Raw genomic sequence first — 27,088 nt, forward strand, 5'->3', positions numbered from 1 at the left:
AAGCTGAACCACGCGCAGGGCTCCCCTCAACGCGCTGCGGGAGATGTCTGCGGTCCGCTCCGCTACAGCCGTGCGAGGAAAGGGCGGGAGGGGAGACCCGTTGTATTACTCACAAGATATTTGCTCTTCTGCCGTTTCCTCGCACGGCTGTAGCGGAGCGGACTGCAGACATCTCCCGCAGCGCCGTGAGGAGACGCGGGCTCGTTCTTCTGGTCATGCTGAAGTTTGTGTGTTTGGAGACTGACACAGGCTGTCGTTCAGTGACTGATGACTGCTGCACTTATCCGATCAAGAAAAGAGTGACGCAACAGGAGGCTCTAGCCAATCAGAGAGCCGGATCCAGTTTAAACGATAAATTGATCACTTAATTTTTTTTTTTTTTATAGACACATATATTTTGTAACTTATTTCCATGATTTCTAATAACACAAGGTATCACAAGTGGTATTGTTATTACGGAATGCACAATGAATCTCTTACTCTGAGACAGACAAGTTCTGAATTTAGACTGACGCTTTTACTCTTGTCACCCAAAAGTACATAAGGAAATGCACATTTGTTCTTTTGCCTTATGTGTTGATGCTTTTAATGGTTTTATGTGAAGCACTTTGAATTGCCTTGTTGTTGAAATGTGCTATACTAATAAACTTGCCTTTTACTGTAAGAACATTTGTTCCATATGACGCATTTGTGATTGAATCGCTGAAAATATAGCTTTAGGCTAAATGAAAATGTTTACATTATGATAGCAGTGTGATAGGAAACTACATTTCATTTTAATGCACCATGCTCTTAACTGACTTTATTCTGCATAATACTGTATGCTCTAAGAGGCTGGCACCTCTGGGTGATGCAGCATTCTGTGTTAACACACAGTCCAAACAGGTACAGCAGGATCCATCTCAGGATCTTCAGACTGGAATTAATTCACTTGATCAGGGAGGGATTTAAGAACCTCAGACATGCCATCAAAGGCCAGAAATGTCATGCGTAGACGTAGAGACATGCCATTGCCAACCATTCAGGTTATAAGGCAACATACTCATGGGCTTAACAGGCTGTTCCAATGACTACACAGGTGGTGGCTGCGGTTCCAGCTGGCCCTCCTTCAGTTTGATGCAGCTCAGTGATTCAAAAGTCCAACCGAGGCAGCTAAACGTCCTCTTTACAATTCACTTACAACAACTCAGAAAGACATTGCTTAACTTTTCATTGTTTTTAAGTGCCCTCTTTTACATTTTTACTGAAAGAGAAAGGTAATAGAGGACTTTCAGTAATAACTAACTTCTGTTAATGCAGTCTGTTGTCTCACGACTACATAGGAGTCGCTGCAGTGATGTCACTGGTTTACAAAGACGTCACTGCGCATGCATTTTCAGTTCACATGTATTAATCATTGGCAGGCCGTCATTCCTTCAGCCAAAGAACTTAACTGTGTGTCTACTTATATGTCGCCCACAGTAGAAAATATATAAGACGGCTTGTCTAAAGCGTGCAAACTTCTCCGCTAAAAAGCCTTCCTGTTAGATTTCAATGATTAGGAAAGTGAACTACAGAATCTATGACGCCATCTGTTATATTCTGACAATATGTTAAGAGGACCAGAGGACAGAGATACTGAACGGATATTTCCAGATTAAACTAGCTGTTAACAGTGTTTTCCTACTCTTCTTCTTTCTTTTTCTTTTAAAATAAAAGAGATTTTTCCACTTCAACAAAATACCGTATCTCCTGATTATCAATCGGACATTGCGATAAATACATATTTACTGGGCAAAAATATAGAATTTGATCAGTATTTCCTGTGTTCCCTATAACATACTCCCTGTGACACTTGACCTCTATTATGAAGTAAGTAAAGGCACATAATGGACGTCGTTTCAGTTCAGTTCAAATGCTTTATTCGTTTACCCCTCGAGGGACATTTTAAGACATGCCATTCAGCAAACACAAGAACAGAAATGAAACATTTCTTCGTTTCATGCTTTAGAGCGAGGAAGTTGTTCTTGTTGCTTGGGGTGAGCCAATTTAAAAATGAAAGAGAATTCTTGGAGTGTTTTACATTTTACAGGGTGGCAAGAACCTGTCGAGAAGCTCGCTGATCCCTGTGAAAATATGCCAACCAGTGTGGCAAGAATCAAAAGACAGGAATGCACTCACAAGCCTTTTCAAATGTTTCTCCACCAACCAGAAAAATTATCTATTTTTATATTTATAACTTTACTTTGTGATGAGGAATACAACTTTTGATAAGTGACATACAAAAATAGAACCATGAAGTCATGTGAACTAACAAAACTGAACTCACAGCCCTTAGAGCAACCAGTGAGTCACACAGTGCGTCAACTTTATTCCCGATAATCGAAACTGAAAGAGCAATAATGTTGACCTGCGCACATAAAGAAAGAGAAGAGCAAGCGGTGGTTTAAAAATTATTGTTCCTCAGCCGAGAACATGATTTTGCTCAAAGCCCTGATGTACTGCGAGCCATCTGGATCTGTGATCTTCAGTTTGGTGAGAGGTGGCACCCCTCCCCCGGTGTAGTATCTGAAAGCAGGGCTGTGAGACTGGATGGCCTCCAGGAACACCTTGGAGACAAAAACAAACACACCACAGGCTTAAATGTAGCAGCGCTCTGACGTTGGCACACTAACTTTTGTCAATTTGCTGTGATAAACTCAAACTATCGCAGTATTTTGATCCTCTATGAAGGAAGAATGTGTACATCTTGGATATCTTATAGAATTTTGCACTCTTTATATTTGCACTTTTGCCTACTTTGCACTGCGACTGCTGCACAAAGACGTGTCCTCTGTCTAAATAGAGCTCGACCTTATCTTTGACGCACCTTCACGATGTCCTCAGTGTCCTGCGCTGCGTTTTGGAAAACGGAGCCGCAGTGCTGCAGGTATTTTTCATAGAGGCTGAGGGTGAGGGCGTCCACCTGTTGGAGGGACGTGTCCCCGAGCTCTGCCCTCTGCAGGTTGACCAGGAAGTCAGTGTTGACTGGACCACACTCGATGAGACTCACGCTGCAGGGATGAAAAGCACAATCAACATTTACAGTTAACAGCCTCTAAAGTAAGGGGAAAGAAGATAAGCAAACATTGAAACTCACTGGATATTGAAGTGTTGCAGGAGGACAGCCAAGCTCTCACATGCTCCCTCTATCGCAAACTTACTGGCACAGTACACCTCATTAAAGGGCAGACCTGCAAGAGAGCATGAAGCAGGAAGATGGCTTGTTTTGGCAATTTCATGCACGGCAGCGAGCATCGACTGCGATTTGTTCTCGGGATTCCCGCCAAAATCATTAGAAAAACTGCACGTGCGGAACACACTGTTGACGTCCGGCGATTCCTCAACCCATGTGCTCCACTCACCTTGAAGCCCTCCCGTGCTCCCGGTGACCAGAATGCGGCCTTGGCCCTGAGCCTTCATGTCTGGCAAGAAAGCCTGGATGGTCTGGATGGTACCGAAGAGGTTGACCTCCAGGATCTGCCTCATCGAGTCCAAGGACTGCACCTCCAGCGGCCCCGTCAAACCCACTCCGGCATTACACACTGCGGGGTAGCGAGGGTAAGCCCATCAACGCACGCACACACACACACACAAATTACAATCTTAACGAGAACACGCCGACGACACAGGAGCGTACCCAGAATGTCCACTCGCTTCTCCACAACCCTGTCCCTCGCGTCCAGGATGGACTGCCGGACGGTCACGTCCATTTGGAGTATGTCCAAGGTGTCCTTGTGCAGGCTTTTCACACACTCTAAAAGACGCTCCTTCTTGGCCAGGTTTCTCATCGTGGCATACACTAAACAGAAATCATGTCTTGATACAGATTCCTTTCAAATGTTTTGCTTTTTATACAGATCAATATCAACAGTTCCTGACCCAGTGAGGACAGGAGGAATGCAATAAAAGACAGAGACAGCATTGGTTACCTTTGAATGTCTTGTTTGGGTCGGAGGCTAACCGGACAGCCAGGCTGAGACCGATTCCCGAGGAGCAGCCCGTGATCAGCACCACCTTCTTGTCCATGGAGCCGCCGACTGTCTGCTTCAGGAGAGAGCAGCTGGACAGCAGAGGATAAGATGGAGGCATGTGAAAGCTCTTCTTCTCAGTGTTTTCACACATTTCTCTATCACAAGGCCAGTCAATCCTAAACATCTTATCAGCCACCTGGAGTCCTCCCATCTTTTCACACGTCCTTGTTGGTGTAGTTGATTTTGTTTTTATATTGAGACATGTGGGAAACATTGGTGCTTGTGTGGGGGTGCTTGTGTACTGACATCAATGATCGGTGGTGTAAGAGTATATTCCATTTTTGGAGGTGCTTTTGGGAATAATTACAGATCATGCACTCCTTTAAATTGCATGACATATATGCACCAGGTGGCAGCAAAGCATCATGATATTGGTCACACTGGCCTCTTTCCTGGCTGCTCCATTGACCACATCTAACAATGAGCTGAGGACAGCCAGCAAGGAGCACAATGGGTTTGAGTTCAAGGGGTCGAGGAGGGAAATCGTCGAGCGCTGTTCTCATAAAATCAGATTTGGAGACCTTGCATCCTTTTTCCCAAGCTCGGGAGAGAAATTGTTATTTTAGGTATGTCTCACAGAGAGTTGTCGTTTGCCGACGTTTCTTTAAATGTGTGACGAAGTGATTTCAATTCAAAAGTCACATTCTGAGATTTTGACCACATCGCGTGGTTTTCGTCATACGATGAAAGCTCTGAAAAAGCTAGTAAATGGAGCTTTGATTTGAGATTATTTCCCTTTTACACACAGTTCCCAAGATTAGGAATTAACTTCCATGCTGGTGTTGACCTAGTGTTGCTAATCAGTCACTGTTAGACATTTTATTTCAATAGGCACAGCACTTGCTAGTCTGAAGTTCATCTTGCCCTTTCAAGATTTCATCTAATCTAGAGCAATAGGATACAGCAGAAGGGGTTAGTAGCAACTAGCATGACATATTTTACAGTTATTAATTCTTTAAGTAGTGGTGAGGCCGACCTTACCACTGACGTTACCTCAGGGCCAAGTGTCGGTAAGCAAACTGGTCTTTCTGCCCATTTTAGGAGGATTAGAATTCCAGAAGAAGTATCATAATGTAATGGCAATGCTATGCAAATTACAGTGACTACCTGTCAAGATGTGTTTGTGGTAGGGTTATTGGGCATTTTGTGTAATTCTGTGGTAAATTTACTGCAAAAGCTAACAGTGTTGCGTCAGGAGACCCTAGTGCTCAACTAAAGATGCTTTCCAGTGTTTTCAATGTTGCGCTGAGAGGAAACTTGGCCCATTTTAGAGCAAGAAATTCTGACCAACGCCAAGCTCCTAGAAGTGTCTGTTATTCCACATTAATCCATCATGCAAGTTCTGCGCAGTAACTGGAAAATAAGGTTTGTGACAACAAGATGCCATTATATGCAGTTTTCACTGGGTGGCGCCAAATCCTCGTGTACAGACCATTCATCTATCAGAGCTTGTGTAAAGTCTAGCAGAACCATGGACTGACTAGAACATTGCATCTGATCAAACTGTCAAGAAACACTGGACATAGTGCTGGGTTTGGATGAATTCTTAGGTAAAAGAAGTGTGATTTCTTCTCAGGAAATGTAAAATATAGAGTGTAGAATATGAATATGAAATTTGACTTTATTCTCTGTCACGGTCCCTCTCCTATCTTCTTCCTCTTTTGTGCCTCGTTGCCATGTTTCTGCATTTAAACTGGTTTTCCGTCCCACGTACTCCTACAGCTGTGTTTCCGACCGGTCAAAAGAACTCGCATATTCGTGCAACATTTCAGCAGCCTCATCTGAAAGAATTTCTCCCGCTGATGAGAGGCAAACCAAGTAGGAATTTCCTGCCATTTTGCTGCGTTCCTTCTCTTGAGATGGCATCGGCTTGGCCGCTGTCCCAGAGTCTGTGGGACAGATAACAGCAGGGCCTTGAACCTCTCTCGAATATCTACGACACCCAAGCACCGTTCAAAATATTGAAAAGCCTGACCTCAGACGTTGCTGAGTTTGAGCTTATGGTATCCTGTGTGCATCCATTCGTTTATTTTCACTAAAATGTGAAACATGTACCCGAAAGAAGAAATTCATCCTCTTTCCTCTCTGTCAACCGTGCAGACACTTAGAAGTATGGGCTTCACCTCCTCCATTAGTTGTCTCTGTATCCATCCTGGAAGCACGCTGCAGTCTATGGTACATGGTCAATGCAGTATCGGGAGCTTGCTGCTAAATGGGGCCGTCGTCTCTCTGAGGCCCAGTAATTACCAAGAGAAGATCGAAGGGAGGCTTTTAAAACACCTGCTGGACAAGATTGACCCAAATGTAAACAGACTTCTGAAGACCTTACATCCCACACATGCACAGCTGTGAGTCATTTTTGGGAGAAAGGTAAAGTGTTTGCTGGAAGTTGTGGATTCTGCACAGTAATAGCGAATAAGATATCTGCTACTGCTTCATAACAGCTCTCCAGTGTCAGTTCGTTCATGTGCTCACCCTGGTGTGCAGAACCAGGTCACGTTAGGCCGTGCTATTCCAGGCACAGACACAGGTAACAAGTGCACGGTGCAGACACAACATGAGGTCTGGCTGCCCAAGCAGATGTGCTCGACAGGATGTCCCGTGTGAGAGTGACGAGCAGAAGTGAAACAGTTGAAGACGTGTCGCGGTGGCTGTGGCTGTGGCGAAGCTGAAATGTCACGCTGTAAGTAGCAACAAAGTCAAATTAGGCCGTTGTTTACTGAGAGCGTTTAAGGCCAAGCTGAATTAATGCAAATCTTTTCTCAGAGATGCTGCCTCACTTTTCAGGTGCAAAATAAAACAGTTAATTGGCCTTTTGAAGCTGATAATATCAAACTTGTTCTTTACTGAAAAAGAGGTCAGTCATTCTTGTTATCAGCAAATACAGTAGCAGCCAAGGTTGGATCTACATCAGCCGGGTAAGAGAGAGGAGACAGGGCTATCTTTGCTGAGGACGATGAATAGAAAATAAAGCCTCCTTTTGACTTTAGAATAAGATATGTTATATTGTTTCTGGAGCAAAACACAATGTTTAACAAGAACTATTTACTGTGTGGTACGGCATCATGTAATATACGTCACATGTGTTGTTGAAGATAGTACAAACGTGAGACACAGTTTCCAGTAAACTCTACCTCACTGATTTAATTCTGTAGTTGCCAGGCGGTAAGTGTGATAAAATATAAATTGATTCAACAAATATGTCCGCATTCTGAGCACTTTCACATAGTGTGTGAAAAATAGTCATATAGAAACTGTAAGCTAAGAGTACAAACAAATTAAACTAGTTAGCTAAAAGTAATAGATAAACAGCAGATTCAATTGATAAATTGATGAAAATAGCTCAAAGTAATGGTTGAAATTGTTGTCTAAAAGTTAAAATATTAAAATAAGGACATAGAAGACAGAAATGTGACAGAAATGTAATGTTTGGATTGGCATTGTCTCCATGCCATTGAGTTCATATCGCAGCGTTCACATGATCAAATGTATTCCTCTCTATCTGTCAGAGAGGCTTTTGTTTGACTTTGTTAAAACCTCTGTTTGAGTTCTTTGGTCTGGACTTGATGGATTTTAAGATTATATCTGTGCGTCTGCATCTGATGAGAGTTACTGTCTGTGACCTCTTCTTGCTTCTCTTCTCAACACACACTATAGATACATTTCATATTAATCTTTTTAGCTATAATATTTTATCAAACTCTGCAGCCTCTCGACTCTTTTGCTTTTTTTACCAACGTTTTGTCTGGAGACATGTTATTTTGGGGTCTCTAGACTTTCTTCTAGTATGTGTGCATGTATGTAGCTCTTTGCTCACTGGTATGGCAAATGTCCAAAGTAAACTGTTTGAGTGAAGATATTCCTTTGTGTCTGTTGCAGTTGGATGTAGCATGGCAGGGATATGGATAGCCGGGACTGGAGCGAGAGATCGGAAGAATTCCCTCCTCTGACAATTTAATCCAGGATGATAAAAAACGCAAAGCAAGGAGCTGTAACTTAAGGTACTTATAAACCGCCGCCTGATGAGAGATGTGGCTCCGACCCTTCTGACGGCGAATGGCAGCTTTACTTCAATAAAGTGTAAAGAGAGAGCCTGAGAAATGCACCGAGCGTTTTTTCACAAGGCAGCATAGAGGGAGTGGGACGGTAAAATCATCACGGCTGAAACAGGAGAGGATGTGTGGAAAGTATGACCACACCGACACAGAGGCCAAATCAGCACGTTTTAAATGTCCAATGTAGAGAAAAGAATTTCCTGAAAACCACTTTGATAGAACAAGCTCGAACTTTATTATTATTCCTTCCTGATCCTTTTAGATGCAAGTTATATTCTTAAAGAGAGAAATGCAATCTGTCTGAAACTGTTACTGATGACAGAGCTGCAGGACCATAATTGGTAGTGCTGCACGAAGACGGAGAAAAAACAAATACTGTTTAGTCATCAATATTTCAAGTGCAAGTACATTACAGTCTTCCTGTGGGCCAAAGGGAGGGGTCTGGCCAAACTTCCATCCCAGAGCAAGGTGAAAGGTCACTCGGGTCGTGTCCTGAGAGGGGATTAGGCCGTCATGTTTTATACACGTGTATTTCCCCAGAGTTTGTTGATATATGGGATGCAGGGTTAATGGTTGCCTGCTGGACGTGCAGCTTTACGTCAGCTGTAACCCTCAGGGCCACCGCCTGACCTGCCGGGTTTGCATTCCACAGCACCAGTTTGTGTACAAAAGCCTCAGAGCTCCAGGAAGTAGCGATGATTGTGTCATGGGAAACGGCCCCTCCGTCTTCAGTCAACCTGCTCGAGGCATTCTTTCCCTCTGGGACATCCTGTTCCTGCTCTTTTCTCGGCCCTTCGGGCGCTCGATTCTGTCCGGAGACTAGACCTGACCTGTATTTAGCTCAGAGCGCTGAAGTCGTATAGTCGCTGCTTCAGCCGGAGGTCAGCGCGGGACAGATCCAGTGTGCATGCATTTGCTGGATCAAATCCCCGTTCTGGCTGAGTAAATAGAGTTGGAGACGGCAGACGAGTACGGTTGCACTGGGCAGCTGCAGGGGCTCAATGGTTGAATGTGAATGGACAGGGAATCCTATCTAAAAACAAATATGAATATTAGGTCGCTGTATTATATATTATTTCTTTACTGTGAAATTGTCCAATCACACACATTCCAGTTGTTTTCATATCTTCTTTCTTGGCTCTCCGTCTCGTCGCTCCAGGTGCAGCCGGTGGAGAATGCCAGGCACTCCATGCATCAGTACCTCACCTGTGATGTGGTGGGTGGAATAAAGTGATGGGTGGTGTGTTGGGGCACGGCAAGTGACTCAGTCATGCTGGTATTTACTCGCTATCACATCAAAACGGTTCTCTGGAAGTCAATGCAGGCGTGTTTTCGCACTACCCCTCGCACACAGTTCTCACGCCAAACGCCTCCTTCTCCTCTCTCTGTGTCTTCACTGTCTCTCTCTCTCTCTCTCTCTCTCTCTCTCTCTCTCTCTCTCTCTCTTTGTTTGCCTGAATTGTTTCCAAATAATATTTTCCCGTGCACCATCTTGCCCTCTAACAGACACTGAAATCAGTGGCGCGCTCCGCCCACCACCTGGTTACCAGGAAACCATCTGTTTACATCTGGTTCTGGACACACTGTAACTAAGTGAGCAGACACAACATGAGGCATTGTGTGTGAGCATGCATGACAGTAAGTGACAAGACTTCCTCAAAAGACCTTCCCACAAACATAAACATCACACAATTAAAAAAAGATTAGCATTTGTTTTTGCATTTTGCTGTCCATCCTGTCTCTCTTCTTCTGAAGCTCTTTCCTGTGTGCTCATAGCAAACCCACTTCCCCTGCCTCTCACATGCTCAGTACACACAGAAGGAGACTAAGGTGCTCTGTAGTTGCGTTATGCATTGCTCAGACCTGAATAATAAAGTCCTGATTTGATATTTGATATTTGTCCTAACGTCTGCATTGTTGCTGTTTTCTTTTGTTCCCTGCTGCTCGAGGATACCACACCTATTTTATTAGCTTGCATAAGCTCGCGGTTTAAAAGAAAGCTGCAGTGAAACTCTGGCACGCAGCCTGTTAATAGATGTCACGTCAAGAACAGAACATAGCCCATACCACAGCGGCATTAGCTGCATTAACGCTGCCTCACCTTTCAGTTCCCAGGAGCGAAGAACATAGCGTTTTACACCAGCAGTATGCAAACCCGCTAAACGCCTATCACCGTCTCTCTCCCCAGTTAACACTTCTCTCACACGCCTGGATAGAAAGAAATGTCACCTGTCTTCATTCCTCATATACCTGTTCCCGGATTGTCATTGTTTTGGTTTTTTTTCCAACACTGGGGCGTTCTCATTGGTTGACTCCTCAATGGTTTCTGTTTATGCTGAATTTAGAAAAAGCTGCAGTGAAACGGAGATTGCCATGGACTGCAATAAAAACAGAGATACAACTCTACCTCGAATCTCACACGTAGATCACATAAGTGCTCAGAGTATCTGGGTAACACGTTTGCTTGATTTCTGCTGTAATTCCTGTCAATTTCAATTAGTCTGTGGTTAGAACTGCTATTGAAAGAAAACGACATTTCATGGCTAAAGGACATTTTTGGAGCGAAACTTCATGTCGCAAAAAAATGACATTGTTTACGTAGTTCAATGTGTACAATATTTCAGTTTATTCTCATGCCGATAGGTCAGATCTCTGACTTCGTGCCTCCTCTCTACTTGTGCTACATTATGCCTCCTGGCTATGTAACTTTAATACAGCCTCAAATTTCCATTTATTGTTTGCTCCAGAAACAGAAATAACGTGCTGATAATGTTGTGCCACATGAGAGAGTGAGCACAAGTTAAAGTCAAATACCATAAATTCTCATGAAAAATATCAAATTAAAGAGAAGAATAATATGCCTCTTGGAATCCAAAACACTTTTTGCCTCCCTTCTCACCAGAGAGTTATTTATTATCAGGAGTTTTTATTCCAAATAAACAGTGGATTGTGTAAAAATGCATTTTTGCTACACAACCTCCCGAAACGAGCCGCAGATGCAGATAGAAAACATTCCATCTGGGTCTTATCACCTCTCAACATCATTTCCTTCACATAAAATGGCCGAGACCAGGAGCCAAGTCCTTAAAGTGTGCTTGTGCTTACTGTAAAACGGTGCTACGTGCTAATCACACATCACTCCCTGTTTTGCCGTGTCAGTGGCCCTTCATTTTATTGCTAATGTAGATCCGTCTTCCTCCTCTTGTACCCAATCATCTGTCGACAGAGATAGAAGGGGTCACAGTGACATGCTGGTGAATTTCCCAGGCACACTTAAGACAGCCCTTGAATCTGTCCTGCATTTATGAGACGACAGAGCAAAGGTCAATAGAAAGCTCTGGGAAACGTGCTGTGCTGCATGATCCTCCGGGTAGAAGTCCTCCGGTAGCTTAGTAATTATTATATAAGAACTTTTTTCGGCCTATAATTTGGGTTCAAGCAGACGTTTCTGTGGTGGCAGCAGATAGCGTTAGAGGAGGAGAGAAGCCCAAACGCACGATTATTAGCTTGCTGGTTATGTAAGATGTGTTGTTTTTTCCATGACTTTTCATAACCAAGAACTCAAGTTGACTTCTGGGAGTGACAAGTGTGGCAATGAGGGGAATGCCATGGCGTTACGGCCTAATATGGGCACCATACTGAGCAGATGGGCCAGTTTCACTCTCAATAGCATTCCAGCTGCTTTTAGTTTCTGCTCATCAAGCTGTTGTGAACTCACCGTCACATTCCTGCCTTGTTTACGGCTCATTTTCAGGAAGGTGACGGGATTAGTGTGTCTGAACACATTAGGCGTTCACGTCCTCCATGCCCTTCCACTTACAGTAAACTGAGACAGTCAAATAACACTTTTGTTTCTTGACTTGTGAGGTTCGTAAGCATTCAGAATCTTACTATGGTAAAAGTACAGAAGTATTGTCCGCTGAATGTACCTAAGTACTTTTAATGCAGTAGCTGCTCCAGGTGGAGATGGTTTGACCTACTTTATATACAGTTGAGTTGTTTAATCCAGTGGTTCCCAACATGAAGGGGTCTGGCCCCTCTAACAGGTCACAAGACACATTTGAGGTCAGGTGACGATTAATGGAAAAGGAAAGATGAAAAACTGGCAGAACTGCTAAAAAACTCAAAGACATCTGAAACAAAACAAGAGAGCCCAACAAGACAGATATTTTTTGTAAGGGGTCGCAAGCCAAAAAGGTTGGAAATCACTGGTTTAATCTTTAACACTGTTGCTCAGAGATTATCACAGCGTTCATGTTACACTTGCACTGACAAACACTGTTTCTTTCTGTCAGAAAATCCTTTTAAAGATGACAAAGAGATATACTTAATTTTGAATACATGTGGTAAATGTATTTTTCTGGAAATTTAAGCAAATAATAGCAGTAAAGGAAACACACTTCTGGATCTCATCATTGAGCGCTTTGAATTGATTTAATTCAGGAATTGTCTTGGCTGTCTGAGTCTCACAGTCGACTCAGCCAGATCACATGACTGGTCTGTCTCTGGGCTCTTTGATCAGTGTCTTGGATCACACACTGCAGTGGACATGTGCTGCTCTCCTCATTAACGTTGAACGTCCAGATAAAGGTGAAATGACATCAAAGGTGCTGGAAAACTCGAACATGAGAGAGATGTCAGACTATATTTGGGGTATTCTCCTTAGCGTGGGAGTTTTTCTCATGTCCTTTGTGTGATTATAAAACCATCTTTACACGACCATACCATTGCTGAGAAAATCACCATCGTATCCAAAAATTCAGTAAAATGATGATCTTTGAACAAGAACCTTATTTAGACAGCTGATTCTTAATAATGAGAGCATGTGACACGACTGTAAGGCTTCTGTTCACACCACAGTTTCTTCATGTGGAACAAAAAAAAAGGCCCTGAGGCTGGTCTTTATTTAAACAATGAAGAGATCTGTAGTCTCATTATGATTCATCCGTCTTCATCGCTGGAGTCTGAGTCTTGTCTCTGGTTTAGCATTGATGTGGCAGCAGATTCCTCCGGTCTGGCTTTGCGTCAGCAAGGGGGATTCCTCGAGATCCAGCAACTGGGTGCTGCATTCTTGCCGTCCCTACACTTTGCTCACGAGACACAAACAACTCGACGGTCGCAGTCGCAGACAAGAGTCGCTTCCTGTGCCCCAGCTGGAGTGAGGGGTGTGAGAAACATGATCACATGAGCTCAGGGTCGTGGCCAGAGAGGCGAATGGCAGCAGAGAAGCACATAACCCCGTCCCACAGTGACGATGGTCCGCTCTTCTACGGACTCACTAGACCAGGAAAGAGAGACAAAGGAGTTATTCAGTGTCTGTTAACACAAGAAGCCCTGTCTACAATAAATACTATGAATGAAGATAAAGATGTGTATAGGCTTTGTGACCCAAAACATGGAAATTCAAAGATCATAAACCCAACACGTCTCACCAAAATCAGAATCCCAGACAAAAAGTTGGAATTGATCAGGGAGAAGTTAAAACCAGATGGTGCTAACCCTTGATTTTATTTGTGGGGTTTCAGGGTTTCGAATTAGAGGAAGGCCCATCTAGGGCGGGTGTCCCATCAAAGCAGGGGGACACGCCCTCAGCGTGGCCACAGACGTTGGGCTGGAGGGCGGCTATGGAGGGTGTTTTATGTTCCCATTCAGCCTGGGGAAAGAGCTGCAGACCACTGGAAGCTGGACACCCTCCAGCTCTTTATCCTTTAAAGATAAATTCATTGTACTTTGACACATTCTGTTATCGCCAGTTCAACATTGCAGGAGTAAACAGGAGCGCTCACTTCTGTTTAAAGGCAGCTAAACAGATTCCTTCGTGTGGAAAATTTGACTGTCGGAGTAAAGTAACGTTTGATTCATTGGCAGCTTGTCTGATTTGTGATGTTATCGGCTGAAAAGCTGAGGGTTGTGATAAAGAGGGCAGTTTTAACAGAGAGGCCTGGAGGGACGTATGAATAACCGGCTGTCGACGTGAGCTGTAAGTCATAGCCGTCGGGTCCTCGAGTGCCAATCCAGTGGAAACACACACATATGAGTGCACACTTAGGTCTATAGGTGTCTCCGTGGGAGGTCTTGTAAGGGCAAAAGCAAATGAACTAGAATGATGGGAGCGAATGAGCTGCCGGATTCTCGTTTAAGTTCATAGGCGGGTGCTCGAGGTGGCCTCTTGATTTACTGAGGCCAAAGAAGTATTTTGTTTGTGCGAATGGGAACAAAACACAGGGTAACAGTAGCGGGCTCGTAAATGACTCCGTGGAAAAGAAAGATGATGGTCCAAACCCCCCTCATCACTATTTCACCTCTCTGAGGCTTTGAAGGAAGTAGAAAATAAATAATAGAAAATAGATTTCTGAGCTATGGATCAGCTTCAGTTCACGAAAGGAAATGCAGTTATTATTGTTTGTATAACTCAAGTCCATTTTTTGTGTGCTTTCTGTGTTTAAGTTGGTTGTACTCTTGGCAGATATATTTTGGGCAAAGACATTTTTGGCTCTGCATGGTCCCCAGAGGATGATTCCTATTTATTGCGGACCGCCGGACCACCTGACCAACACTTTGGTCCAAGTCTCCAGGTACATCAAAACTTTATGGCTTGATTTTCAAGACATTTGCTGTACTTATTCTTTGTTCAGAGGGTAATTCCCAGTGATTTTGTTGACCAGCTCACATTTCCTCTAATGCCACCATGAAGTAGAATTCACTACTGGAACACAATTGATTTCATTATTAAATGGGCTGTGAAATGTCCTCAACAAATTCATTGTTGGTGTGCTGTTCTTTCAGTCCAACTCTCTTGTATTGTACAATCTTATATTGCAGCCATTATTTGTTGTACTTGTATCTAATTTTGGTAAACCACCTTTAAGTTTTCCTTAATTAGTTTTTCTCATTACCAGCTTTGGCTCTCTAAACATATACGATTCTGAATAAAGGCCTTTACACACCAGCGGCGTTTAGAATAAACGACACGAAAATGCAAAATACTGGGCTGCGAATAACTCACATCAAAACTATTCATAGCAACGGCTATGCAAATTTGCGACAGTTGCAACACTTTTTACATATATTTAAAAAAAACGGAATCCTATTGACCCAGAGCAGTGTCTAGCAGTCTGGAAACAGCCGCATGTCAAATGGTTAAGAAATTCACCTTCTACCTAATAATGACAATTAGCAGTTTTATCTCCTCTACATATTGGCTCTGAGCAGTTGACAGGTATCTGTGCTAAGCTAAGCTAAGCGGCTACTGGCTGTAGTGGACATGATGTGAGAGCGCCACAATCTTCTTATCTGCCAGATAACGGATAAGCGTACACTTCCCAAAGTGTCAAACAATTCTTTGATGCACAAAGACAAAGAGCATTACGTGGTGCACCTGCTCAATAAAAGAGTGGCCGTGAAGTGTGACAGTTGCAGCAAAAAAGAGAAGGTTATCCCCTTTGTCTGACCTTTGACCCACACCTCCCCTCACCTCATTCCTCATGCGAGTCACAAAGGGCCACACGGTGACAGAGCAAGCTGCCCGCTGATTACAAACACAAAACGCAAACATACACAAATCACACATATATGCAAAAGCACTCTCACAGACAAAACTCCGGCTCCAGAGTGAGCTGGTAAAAAATGAGCATTGATTAATACACAGAGGGGTATCTCATGCGAACCTGTGTGACCTTTCAGCTCATGAGACCGACTGCACCTTGTGCGGTTTTTACCTCACTAAATCTTGACCGTTTCTGTGTTTCTTTATGAGGCTTGTTTGGATTTTTTCACCTCATTTTAAGTTGAGACCTTCCCATAAACCCAAAACCACAAAGCTCTCCCCGATGGCCTTGTGGTGGGACAGATAAAAGGCAGAGGCTAGCCTCTTTAAAGATCTTCTTGGCTACGGTCTAAAGCAAACTCCTCATCCCACACGCACGCATTTATTCTCAAGGAAAGAAAAATCTTCATAGGAATTGAAGCCCTAAAACTCTTTCGCCAGTTGTGTGTTTTATTTGATCATGAATTTTATTTTGTTTCATATTAAATATTGTACTTATTTCTGAGCTCATGGCCAGTTGACGATGAAACTGGCACGGGGATGCAGATGGGATGAGCAGCTTGTTGCACTGTCACCACGGCTACGCAAACACAAAACACAGGCTGCACGCTTCAGCAGGTAATCATTAGCAGCGAGCCGACCCTTGACCCCTGCCATGCCTCAGATGAGATACGGTCGAGTCTACCTGCTGTTGCTGGAGTCACTGGGCTGTTACCCAGTGTGATGCAGATGCATTGAGCTGCCTGTTTGTAGACTGCGCATTAACAGAAGGTGCAGGTTTTAAGAGCAAAACATTGTTTTTCAAGTAGCAGGAGTACAGCTTACTTATAATCTATCAACATGTTGTTCCTCAGAGGTATCGTGTGTCTGTCTGCCTTCTCCAGTAGCTGTGTGGGTGAATACTTTCTTGCATCAAACAAACCCACTTCTAAAAGATAATCAGGAAATTCCCTTGGCAAGAGCCTGCCACAACAAATACCGTGGAACTGAGAGTCAGGCATTCATCTTGTGTGTGTTTGTTTTTCCAGTTGTCTTCATTCCCCTTTTCAATTTCTCTTTGTTTCTTGACATGTTCTTTTCTCCCCGGTGCATCTGTCTGCTCGACTAACACTATACCCCGTTTCTTAATGCTTACCATTCCACCTCCTGCTACCTCCCAGGCTCAGCTGCCAATTAAAATACTTTTTTTTTTTCCATTTCTCTCCTGAGTCAGACATTCCAAATGGATTTCTCTGCGTCCCCATTTCCTCCGTTTCATTCTCTCATCCTCCTTTTCTACCCACTGGCACGTCTTCTCCCGTTACCCTCCTTCACATTTGTGCCATCAACAGCATATTCTTCCATCCCGTGCTAGTTTAGGTTTATCTGACCATCTCAGAAAGGAGTGAAAAGCCCCCCATCATAATTTTTATCTGGGATTACTGGAAAATCATGTTTATTACCATCAGACCGCAATTGCTATTTATTTTTTTACAACTGTATTTTCCCATGTCATTAAGCGGCAACTGAGACAACAAGTGATTTGTTTTGGCAACCGACCCACACAGATAAGCTTTTGATGGATGGCCACGAGTGCAGGACTGTGTCGGCCAGTATAGTATTTCATCTGGTCCAAGAAGAAAGTGGCAGCTTTTAAAATTCCCCCAAAAGTTGTGTTTAATCCCGTCTGATATCATCTGAATCATGCTGGTATTGTGTAGGCACGGAGCACGTACAGTAAATGGAGCTGTGGAAGGCTTCGCGTCGCCTGTTGTTGGATTAATGAGACAATGATGTGGCTGTGAGGGGGGGATGGAGACCGGAGACAGAGGCAACAGCTGAGAAAGCCCTTTCAGTTTCTAAAGTTGGTCTGTCTGTCTGTGGCTAAGCCTGGCTGCATCTGTTAATGCCCACACCCCAATGGCATTTAGGGTGGTGCAGTATCTAAATCTGCATGCAGCTATTTTGGCCAATCTAGACACGCTTTGATGAGCTACTCGGAGAGTTCTTGCATGCGGAGTCATCGAGACAGAGCTCAACAACGCGCTGCCTCTATTCTCTACTGTGTTGAGACAAGATGAAAAGATGACCTAACACTTTTTATGCTTTGTGAACACACAGTGCTGCATGGCTGTAGTATAGCTTGCACAAGTGTTACTAATTCATCCGGCTGTGTTGAACATGTTAGTTCTGTTGTTTGTTTTTTGCCTGAAGAAAATAAGCACTTTTTACCACAATCGCTCTGCCCTCACATGCACGGTGTCTGGCAGACATGTGTTCAGCTACAGTTGTGAATTCCTCCGGTCTGAGAGGTCACGTTGCCAGAAAGCGAGGCACAGGATGTGGCAACGCGTCTCCTCTGCTACCTCCACCTGAGAGCTGCAGCTTTCATCCTTCTCTTCCTGTGCCGCTGCTCTGCAACAGCACACACAGTGTGAGATTGAAGAAAACAAATCAGTTGCTACAACCAGAGGGAAAAAAAAAAAATCTGTTTCAAAAATTAAAAAAAGTCTATTTCATATTTGTGGGCAAAAGACAGATGTGCAGTTCACACTCAATATTTCCACTACAATCAGCTGGTTTGCAAACACAAGTCCTCCCATCGCCCAACTCCTGTCTTTCCCATGCATTTATCCTGACACGTCATGTCACTTTTTTCCCCCATTGGGTTTTCTGGTCAGGAGAAATGAACCAAAACCAGCTGCTCACATTTGATTAACACCCGGGCTGGCTGACCTCGCTCCAATTGCTGATTTTTGCACCCGTGGTGTAAAACGTGGCTGTTGTTTTTAGCTGATTTGTAACACAGCATGTGTGTTAGCCCGGAGGGAGGCGTTTGACAAATGAGGCTCGAAGACAAATGAGATCGAGAGAAAAACAAAATCGCTCAATTTGTCATGATCTGCTCTGAGGTTATTTGTTTTTGTTTTGTCAATTTTAAAATACTCATCCTTCTTCCATTTCATCCCACTTTGCTTCCTGCCCCTGTGTGTTTCCCCACCTGTGTGATTGTCCTGATGAGACTCACCTGTTGCTCATCAGACCCTGCTGTCACCTGTCCCTCGTTATCACTCTCCTTTCCTTGGGTATTTAGTCTTTGGTCAGTTTGCATTGTTGCTGATTGGCTACCTTCTTGTCATCTGGTTTCTCATTCCTTCAGCTTCTTTTTTTTAAGTTTACCCACAGTTGAGTTACTCAAGATGAAGGTAGGATTGAAAAAAAAGACTAACAGCACCTGTTTGATCTTATCTTTATTCAAACACTATAAATAACCATTGACTAAACATCATTGGGGGGGGCTGTTCTATCAGAAGCTCTGACTCTAAAGCCAACTTCACATGAAAGAATACTGTGATAGCTGAAATCCAGATGGAGGATTCCCAACAAGGCCACACATCGCTTCCCCCCTCGACCTGTTTGCCAAGTGTTGTCTTTAGATTACAAACAAGGCAACGAGATCTCCAGCCTATTCTGATGTCTTATTTTTATCCCTCCTTCAGTGTTTCTTTTCCCTCTGTTGCCAAAAGGATTAGGAACTTATCTTTAAATAACGCTCGAGCGTCAGCCCTGCACGTCATCCTGCTCTCCCGAAGTGAATGACTTCCAGCCCCGGCGTTTGGGAGCCCACTGATCCCCCTCCGTCAGGCCACAGAGGAGATGTTTGTCCCTTTTTTTTGTCTCAACCATAGCAGTCGATGTGGCAGAAACACCAGCAGCAGTATAGAGGCAAGAGAAAGGGTTAAGCATTCAAATCGACCGGAGCTATTGGGCTGTTTAGTTTTATGAGGTGCCAGACCTTTGGCGCTCCATTCAGACTGCTTTACACTGAGGTCACCGCAAACAGATTAAAGATCGCACCAGTGTGTGACCTATAGGCCCGCCACCGTTACGCCACTGCGCGAATGACTTATGGAGTTAATGAAAGCGTGACATCATGTATACATCGGCTGACTGTTAGCCTTCCCTAACCCTGTAAGTGGTGACATGCACGCTATCTGCGCAAGCAAATTTAGGGTCTGCCAGCACAGAGACATGGAGCTTTTTTGTTTTTTTTTGCCAGAGCATCAGTTGCTTGTTAATTACAAATTGCCCAACCGAAGAAGGCAGGGAACACTTATCGACTGAGGTGAGATTACCAAGTAGCCCTCTTGAGTCTGAACCCGTTCATTACATGGAATCCTCTTTCTGCGTAAACAATTGTTTACAACTAAGAACCGTAAACAGAGAATTTAGACGGTTTGCAATCACGCGCTCTAAGGGTTCAGCATTTTTCAATAGAGCAGATGTATAGTCTTGTTAACAAGGCAAATTTCCTAAGAAAGGTTGATGGCTTTTTTTTTTCATTCTCACGAAATGTTGCTGCTGTACGCTACCGTCAGCAGGTGATCTCAAAACGAGGGAAACCTGGGAGAGGAGGCAACCAAAGGGACATTTCACCAGTGAGAGCTGTTTCACCTCAAAACATCGCCTAACTTAACAAGGACACACGGCTCATCTTGTCAGGCGTTCGCTGGTGCCGGATGATGGCATGCCTTCTCAATCATACCTCCTCCATGCTCTAAGTGAGGGCTGGAAACAGGTCATTGTGCTCCTTCAAGCAGAAAGGAACAGTCTGGGATGTTATCAGAGTATGAGATCTTAACATAACTGCACGGGCCTCCAAGCGGACTCATAAAGGACCGGCAGCTCATTTAACAGCACAGTGTCGCAAAAAGTCAAGGGAAAAAGAAGACTTGCATAATGAGACCCCCACCCCCTTTCTCTCTCTCTCTTTTTACACCCCCAATGGCGACAAGAACGAGAGGAGAGAAAGGGCATCTTTGAAAATGTGGACAAAAGACTGTCTGTCTCTCCCACACGTTTACCTAAGGGAGTCGTAAGAGAGCTTAATAGTGTACATTCACCCCGGTCTCTTCTTTATCACCGAGAGCTTATGAACGCTGCGTCCTCTGGCCGAGTCATGACAAGTCCTATTTGTTCCAGTGGCTCGGAGTGTTTGCGTTCCCCAGGTCACGGCTGAACTTCTCATATTTATGTTAGCCTAACTGCCGGCTGGCAGGCTAATTCGCTGGTATGTGTTTTCATTAGGTCCCTGGGGCCGGGTAGAGCTCCCTCGCTAACGTGGCTCCTGTGAACTCTGACCCCGTGCTTCAATGGGAAGGCTGGCAGAGAAAGAGGGGTCAAGGCCTCGAAGTGGGCTCGCTTAGACTTAAGGTAACAATTTGAGGAGGCGAAACAGGTTATGTAACCTTGTCGCTGGACGCTAATGACCCGGTATAGGGCCTGAGGAATGCCCCCTCTCAATAGGTCTCTTTTACATCAGTCGCTGGTTGTGGCAACAAAATTAGCTTTGGTATGGTAAGATTGGACAAATCCTGCTCTGTGTGCTAGATAACAGCTATGTAGGGCATGTGACAAACTACTAGCAATGTGATCAGCATGAGCCAGAAAAGCAGTACAGAGGGACCTGACATCCCTTCTTGTTCTTCACTCCTTCCCTTCCCTCAAGGCAGCACAAACACTCATGTCCTCGTTTAGAACCATGAAGAATACAGGCTGGTATGCGTCTCACCCTTCTTCAGGAAAATCATGTGGCTATGTGACACGGTGCTGAAACAATAAGTCAACCCTCTATAAAGCTTTGAAAACAACTGATCTTCAGGTTTCAGGCAGTTGGTCAGACAAACCAAGCAATTGGAAGTCATCTCATTGCGTTTAATCTAAATCATAATCAGCAATGAAAACAGTTGAGAGTTGTAGCTCTAGATGGCAATGACTGATGTCCAGCGTGAGTCTTTGCCTACTGCCACGGGGTACACATATGGTCTCCTTTACGCCAGTCGCAAACTGAGGCAGAAACCCACAGCTTCCACCAGCAGTTCCTTTACCATCTCTGTGAGTGTGTGTGTGTGTGTGTGTGTGTGTGTGTGTGTGTGGGGCGCTCTGTTTGCTCAGGGTCAGCCCGGGCCTCCTCTTTCTAACAGCTTCACAGTTACAGCATCAGCAAGCCTCTGGAGCTTAGGTGACACATTTCTCATGGAGCCCAGGTCACCGCCAACTCCGCGGGCCATAAATACCAATCCCTATCCCTCACTGGTTTGTCTTTATGTTCTCTGCCCTGGCTCCAGAGTGACTTGTGATGAGGACTTTTCTATTTCGGATTCAAATGAAATATGTAAAAATAAAACGATAAGAAAAAAAAACGTGAGTCACCTGTGGTAATTCCCGTAATATCCCTTCCAAACCGTCCATGTGCCACGCATGCTGATGAGCTGTCTAATGAGATGTTTTGAATTCTTCTCTTCAGGTTCAATGGGCTGATAAACAACCCTCCTACAAGCTTTTGCAGAAAGCTCTCATACCCCAAGGGCAGTTTCCCACTCCTTCACACTGAGCGGGACCGAGTGTGAGAAAAAGCCTCACCTGAAGCGCAGCCAAGCCCAGATACAAACGGCACGAAAACACATGCCAACGATGACAAACACGCCTGAAATGTGCGTGTTTGTTTCTTTTAGGAGGACGTTTGGGTGGTCAGTGGGTACAACATGGGAGTAGATGTAAAGACAGAAAAGGGATTAATCAAGTAGTCAATGAGTTAAATTGCCATTTAAGTGTCTTATTAATAAGACCTTGCCATAAAGTTTGAAATATTTGCCTGCGTTATTAAGTAAAATAACATCATGGCTCACAATTCTAAAGTGACACATCATAACTATTATACTGCTGTAAATTATAAGGGATGAAGTAGTTTGACTTCCTTCACGTTGACATTCTTATGATTAATGTGTGTGTGTTTAATAATTACCATCGTTGTATTACTTACGGTCAACATGAGAACTATTCAACTGAAACTAATGATTTAACATAAACAAAGTCTTTGTTTATGTTTGTGTAACTGCACCGATTCGCTCCTGTCAAGTGAACGCACCACTTGCCAGCTGACTTGCACCGCCTCTTCAGCGCGTTCATTGGCTTTCCACTGCGGAGCGTCAGCACAGGGGGGGGGGGGGGCCCGGCGGGGGGTTTATTGTTAGGAATGTGTAGTAGCACTCAAACTAATTTACCGCACCGACCGTGCCGCAGTCCCCGCAGAGCATCATCCTCTTGTTTTTCGGTGGGACGCGCGTATACTGGATTATCTCCCGGTGGTTTGACACCGCTGCTATCGGCTCTATAAGCGACTTTATTTTATCATGCAACTGTTTGCTTGAGAAAACCGTCTTTGTTGTGTGTTATATTTGGTTGGAGGAAAAAAAAAAAAAGACCGATTTCAATTCAAGAGCGACTTCAATGCCAGACTCAGCGAAGATGATCAAGAACGGAATGGTGACAAAGATCCACACGAGGATAAGAGCGGACCCGTTCACGGCCAATTACGAGCTGGTGGGCAGAGAACTGGGCAGGTGAGCGTTGTTTGTTGTTCCCAGCGGTCATTGACCAAACACTGATCCGCGTGCTGACTTTGCTCGTGCTGCTGCGCCTGCTGGAAATGTGCTACACTATCTTGATGCGCTTATGTAAAGCTGGTAATCATATTAGATTTGCTCTCGGGTTAATGGGAAGCGTGCTAATTGGACATTTCCAATCCAGCATTCCATCCCGGGTAAAAGCGCAGAAGGTGACGCGCTTTGGCACGCGTAATGCGTCCTGTGTCGACTTTTTTGTAAAGTTTTTGGACTTTGTGATGATTTAAATTGAAATAAAAAGGGAGCCCAAAGAGTGCTGTTAGATGAGGAGGATTTTGAACACACTGTTCGGACATGTCTGACATCCAAAAGGTGAAAGCAAGATATTCCACTTTTTGAAACTCCTCTCCTGCGCCATTGTTTCTGTCGCTGCTCACTTGTGTAGTGTAGTAGTTTCTAGTGTAAGTGGTGGTGGAAATGTAAACTTCCTCAAATGCCATGAGCTGAACTTCAGAATCAGTTTGGAGTCATATCACAGTAGCGGTCACAAGGGTAAAGTGGCAAGAAGTACAGTAAGTACACCAAGGTCCGTGAAGGAACGGTATCTGAAAACACACAAGACATGTTGTATGTCTTTTTAGAGTAAATCAGAACCTGTGTGTGGTATAGACCTGCTCTCCTGTGTCATACCTGCTTTCCCCAACATGAAATATACCATTTTCCTCCTGTCTCTCTTCAGCCAAATGCATGTTGTGGGTCACCCACTGATGTGTGGATCCCAGTAACAGAAGTGCACATTCCAGCCGTGTTCAAGCGGGGATTCCCCAATGTGCCAGAGACACTAAATGACTTTCCTCAAAAAGCTTTCTGAATTCTTGGGTTTGTGCCAATTCTGCATCTGTCTCCAAAACTCAATTTTCACTGTAAGCTTGCTGCGCTGCAGAGAGTGGTGGGACAGCCTAAATAAAGAGTCAGTTGGTAGTAGCCAGTTTTCCTTGTCCGACACCCTGGGACATCCTGGGACAGCAGCCAGGACCTATGGGGGGGGGGTTTGGCTTGAGGCTGCAGCCTCTAAACGCCCCCTCTTTCTCCCCTTCCCATGAGTCCGACGCAACAACATCCTGGGATCAGGTCTTATAATCGCATTAAGTGCAGGAATGTATGCCGGCAGATCAGTCTGTACATTAGGAGGGGTGTTGACCATATTAGAGCAGCTTTTAGGTGACGGAGTTGAATTCTTCCTTTTATCAATAGGACTCATTGGTCTGCATTTCTTAAACCTTCTCATCATTGAGCTTCGCATTGTGACTTGTGGTCTTCTGCAGAACTGTGCGCAGAATACGTTGTGGCCAATCTGTAAAGCAGAAAGAGGAAGTAATGCTTTGTGTCATTTCGTCTGTGAAACAGGAAAGCGAGAGTGGTGAGGGCTGTCGTTTCTCATCGCGCTTCAGACATGAGTCAGTGGCCCGCTGAGGGAGACAAAACGCAGACTCCACAGGAAACCAACTTCTCAATCGAATTATCACCAATCTCCAGTGGTGGCGAGGAGTTAATTTAATGTGTCGCAGTAAAGTTGATGATTGATGACAGACCGAATTTACAGAGCTGCAAATGAGCTGTGTGATCTCCTGTGGAGTCAGACCGGATGTTTGAGAAAGAGCTTTTCTACTGTAACACGGCTAACTGTGGGATTTAATGCAAAGAATCTCAATGTGTAGAATATAACATTAAAGCACTGTGACGTGATGTGTAACCGGGAGAGTCGGTGCATCTGCCTAGTGACATGGCAAGAGTGTGAACGCAGCCGGCTGGGAGATGGCCGCGTTCCGTAACCTCTGACCTGTCGTCAGCCTTTATAAAAAGGCCTCCTGTTGCTCCTTTTCACTCCATATGTAGTTCCCAGCCCACAGAGAGCTGCTCTGAACTTGGCTAATTAAGGATGAAAAGCATGAAAAGCCTCTGACGAGGTTTGCCTTTTCACTCGGAACAATGAGGCGTCACCATTCTGCGAGACGGTGGTGGTGGGGGGGGCGCAGGCAGAGAAGGAACAGGCCTTGCAGCAGCTCGGGGGCCGTAGCCAAAGCAGAACCAGGCTCTGGCCAGAACAGTTGCTGTTTTTGGTCAGCGGCGGCATAGTGGGCTTGGAGTAACGCTGTGTGGGAAAAGTGACCGGCACCATGCTGACCGGGCCACTTCATTTAGATTCAGTTCACAGTCAACTTTTCCTCAGCACCCCGGCAGCGTATTTGTATCGTGCAGCCCGTTGAAACATTGAGATGTTAGTTGGACACATAGACGCTGAGGTTACACGGTGTTCATGTTAGCCTGCTGCCGAGGCTCCAACCCGACTGTAGCAGCAGTGACCCCCTGCCTGGCCTGCCCAGCGGCGGTCTGGTTGGGTGGTCCTGGTCTCGGGGCTGCTTGTATCAGCCGACTGGTCAGCTTTTGTGCGATTGTCAAAGGAGAGGCAGGCTCTGGCCGAGGGTCCGGGCAGGAGGTGTCAACACGGTCCCATTTGTCCCTGCTGCTGTCAGCTGTGAAAGAAAGGGAAGTGGACAAGGCCTCATTATCGGCCCTGGGAGGGACGGCTGCTGATTGTGGTCGGCTTGACACGGCGAGGCAATTCTGCACACATCGGACATCCTGCCCACACCCACGGCTGACCCCTTTACACCTCAGATGAATCCATCAATGTATATGCAGAAAAACATTGGTAGTGTTGATGTTAAAGTGGATCCAGCAGCCGAGCTGTTTTGTCTCTTTGCTTTTGCTTGACCTTAGCCTTATCACGTCCCGGCCTGCTAGTCGGCAGCCTTATCTGCCTCCTGTCAGACCCTCCTGAAGGCTAGAAGAAGTTGAGGAGAAACTTGAAAATCTCTAATGAACGTCTAATGACTCATCCACAGCTGAGCATATCAGTGCTCCCTCGCACAAATCCAAATGATGCCATTGAACCTTCTTATCTGTGAACTGTTCTTTAACCTCGCCTATACAGTGTTGCACTCGTGGCCAACCGGCGGGCTTTTCCTCATGCCTTGCACTGTAATCTAGGTTTTGCCTCATGGCAGTTTAACTGTCATGAGTATGTCCAGTAATTTTAGCCTTTCATACGCTGCAGTTTCAGTGGCCTAAATTTATTCCAGCGGTCCCGTTGGCTACTTGGGGGGGGGGAAAGAGCAGAATCTCTAAACCAAATATATTTGAAAAAGCCAGTAATGTGGTTGTGATTATTCTGTCTCATTCTGCCTCTCGACTCACTCTCTCACTCTCTCCCCTCTTTTCTCCCAGGGGAAAGTTTGCGGTGGTAAAAAAGTGCATTGAGAAGGCGACGGGGAAGCAGTGCGCTGCAAAGTTCCTGCGAAAGCGAAGGAAGGGCGAGGACTGCCGCATGGACATCTTAAACGAGATCGCCGTGCTGGAGTCGGCCAAAGCGAACCCCTATGTGGTGGCGCTGCACGAGGTCTACGAAACCAACCACGAAATCATCCTCGTCCTGGAGTGGTAAGACACTGGACGTTACATAAACAACACAAAAGTTCACTCAAATGGCCTTGTAAGCCTTCCTCTGTGTTTGAGCCACGCCAGGTAAAATAGGGGATAGAATCATCAAAATCACTTGAATGATCACTCACTAAACTTTCCATGAGTGGATTTCTTCCCCATACAACATGCCTGAGCGAACAAACCTGAACAAACTGGCTTTTGGAAAACTCCCCAACACATTTACTCATTTCTACTTAACAGGCATCAACAAAACTTTACAATGCAACATCCTGTGTGTTGCATGACGAGAATGTCACCGCTTTGGTATTTTCATGTGAATTGTCAGCTTTTATCTCAATCTGTCTGCTCTGTGGAAAAAAAAAAAAACCCTCTCTCACTTTGAGTTATGTGCTGGTTGCTGAGGGCACAGCTGCAAGTCACTCAAGTCTTTCTCACCTCACACGCACATGTGTGAAACGCATAGCACTCGCACTATTGTGACACGACTTCAGCCTTAAATGGAAATTCTCTCTCTCTCTCTCTCTCTCTCTCTCTCTCTCTCTCTCT

General features: G+C 44.8%; 3 protein-coding genes across 3 annotated transcripts in view; 1 reads left to right on the forward strand and 2 right to left on the reverse strand.

The window, feature by feature from the left end:
• The window catches only part of LOC116394701 (coenzyme Q-binding protein COQ10 homolog, mitochondrial), a 2,657-nt gene extending 2,357 nt beyond the window's left edge, over nucleotides 1-300 (reverse strand). The window contains exon 1 of the mRNA XM_031867970.1: nucleotides 114-300. Coding sequence (XP_031723830.1) covers nucleotides 114-217 — 104 coding nt within the window. The 5' untranslated portion in view covers nucleotides 218-300. The remainder of the gene's footprint in view (nucleotides 1-113) is intronic.
• Nucleotides 301-1,990: 1,690 nt separating this feature from the next.
• Nucleotides 1,991-4,077, reverse strand: hsd17b1 (hydroxysteroid (17-beta) dehydrogenase 1). The gene is made up of 6 exons (XM_031867963.1): nucleotides 3,951-4,077; nucleotides 3,659-3,820; nucleotides 3,384-3,563; nucleotides 3,119-3,212; nucleotides 2,849-3,032; nucleotides 1,991-2,588 (listed from the first exon to the last, which is right to left on the reverse strand). Exons 1-6 carry the CDS (start codon nucleotides 4,045-4,047, stop codon nucleotides 2,433-2,435), a joined length of 873 nt encoding a protein of 290 aa, XP_031723823.1. The 5' UTR covers nucleotides 4,048-4,077; the 3' UTR covers nucleotides 1,991-2,432.
• Nucleotides 4,078-22,694: 18,617 nt separating this feature from the next.
• The window catches only part of stk17al (serine/threonine kinase 17a like), a 12,300-nt gene continuing 7,906 nt past the window's right edge, over nucleotides 22,695-27,088 (forward strand). The window contains exons 1-2 of the mRNA XM_031867981.1: nucleotides 22,695-23,035; nucleotides 26,327-26,539. Coding sequence (XP_031723841.1) covers nucleotides 22,923-23,035; nucleotides 26,327-26,539 — 326 coding nt within the window. The 5' untranslated portion in view covers nucleotides 22,695-22,922. The remainder of the gene's footprint in view (nucleotides 23,036-26,326; nucleotides 26,540-27,088) is intronic.

This window comes from Anarrhichthys ocellatus, unplaced genomic scaffold (genome assembly GCF_004355925.1).
Source record: "Anarrhichthys ocellatus isolate YVR2014 unplaced genomic scaffold, GSC_Weel_1.0 scaffold40, whole genome shotgun sequence".
Taxonomy (NCBI): domain Eukaryota; kingdom Metazoa; phylum Chordata; class Actinopteri; order Perciformes; family Anarhichadidae; genus Anarrhichthys; species Anarrhichthys ocellatus.

What these genes read in the sequence shown, in the direction of transcription:
- hsd17b1 (XM_031867963.1), bottom strand. Translation starts at nt 4,047, where the DNA reads ATGGACAAGAAGGTGGTGCTGATCACGGGCTGCTCCTCGGGAATCGGT. An exon ending in CCCAAACAAGACATTCAAAG is followed by an intron (nt 3,821 to 3,950) that starts GTAACCAATGCT and finishes ATTTCTGTTTAG; the next exon opens with TGTATGCCACGATGAGAAAC. An exon ending in GAGCACGGGAGGGCTTCAAG is followed by an intron (nt 3,213 to 3,383) that starts GTGAGTGGAGCA and finishes GCTCTCTTGCAG; the next exon opens with GTCTGCCCTTTAATGAGGTG.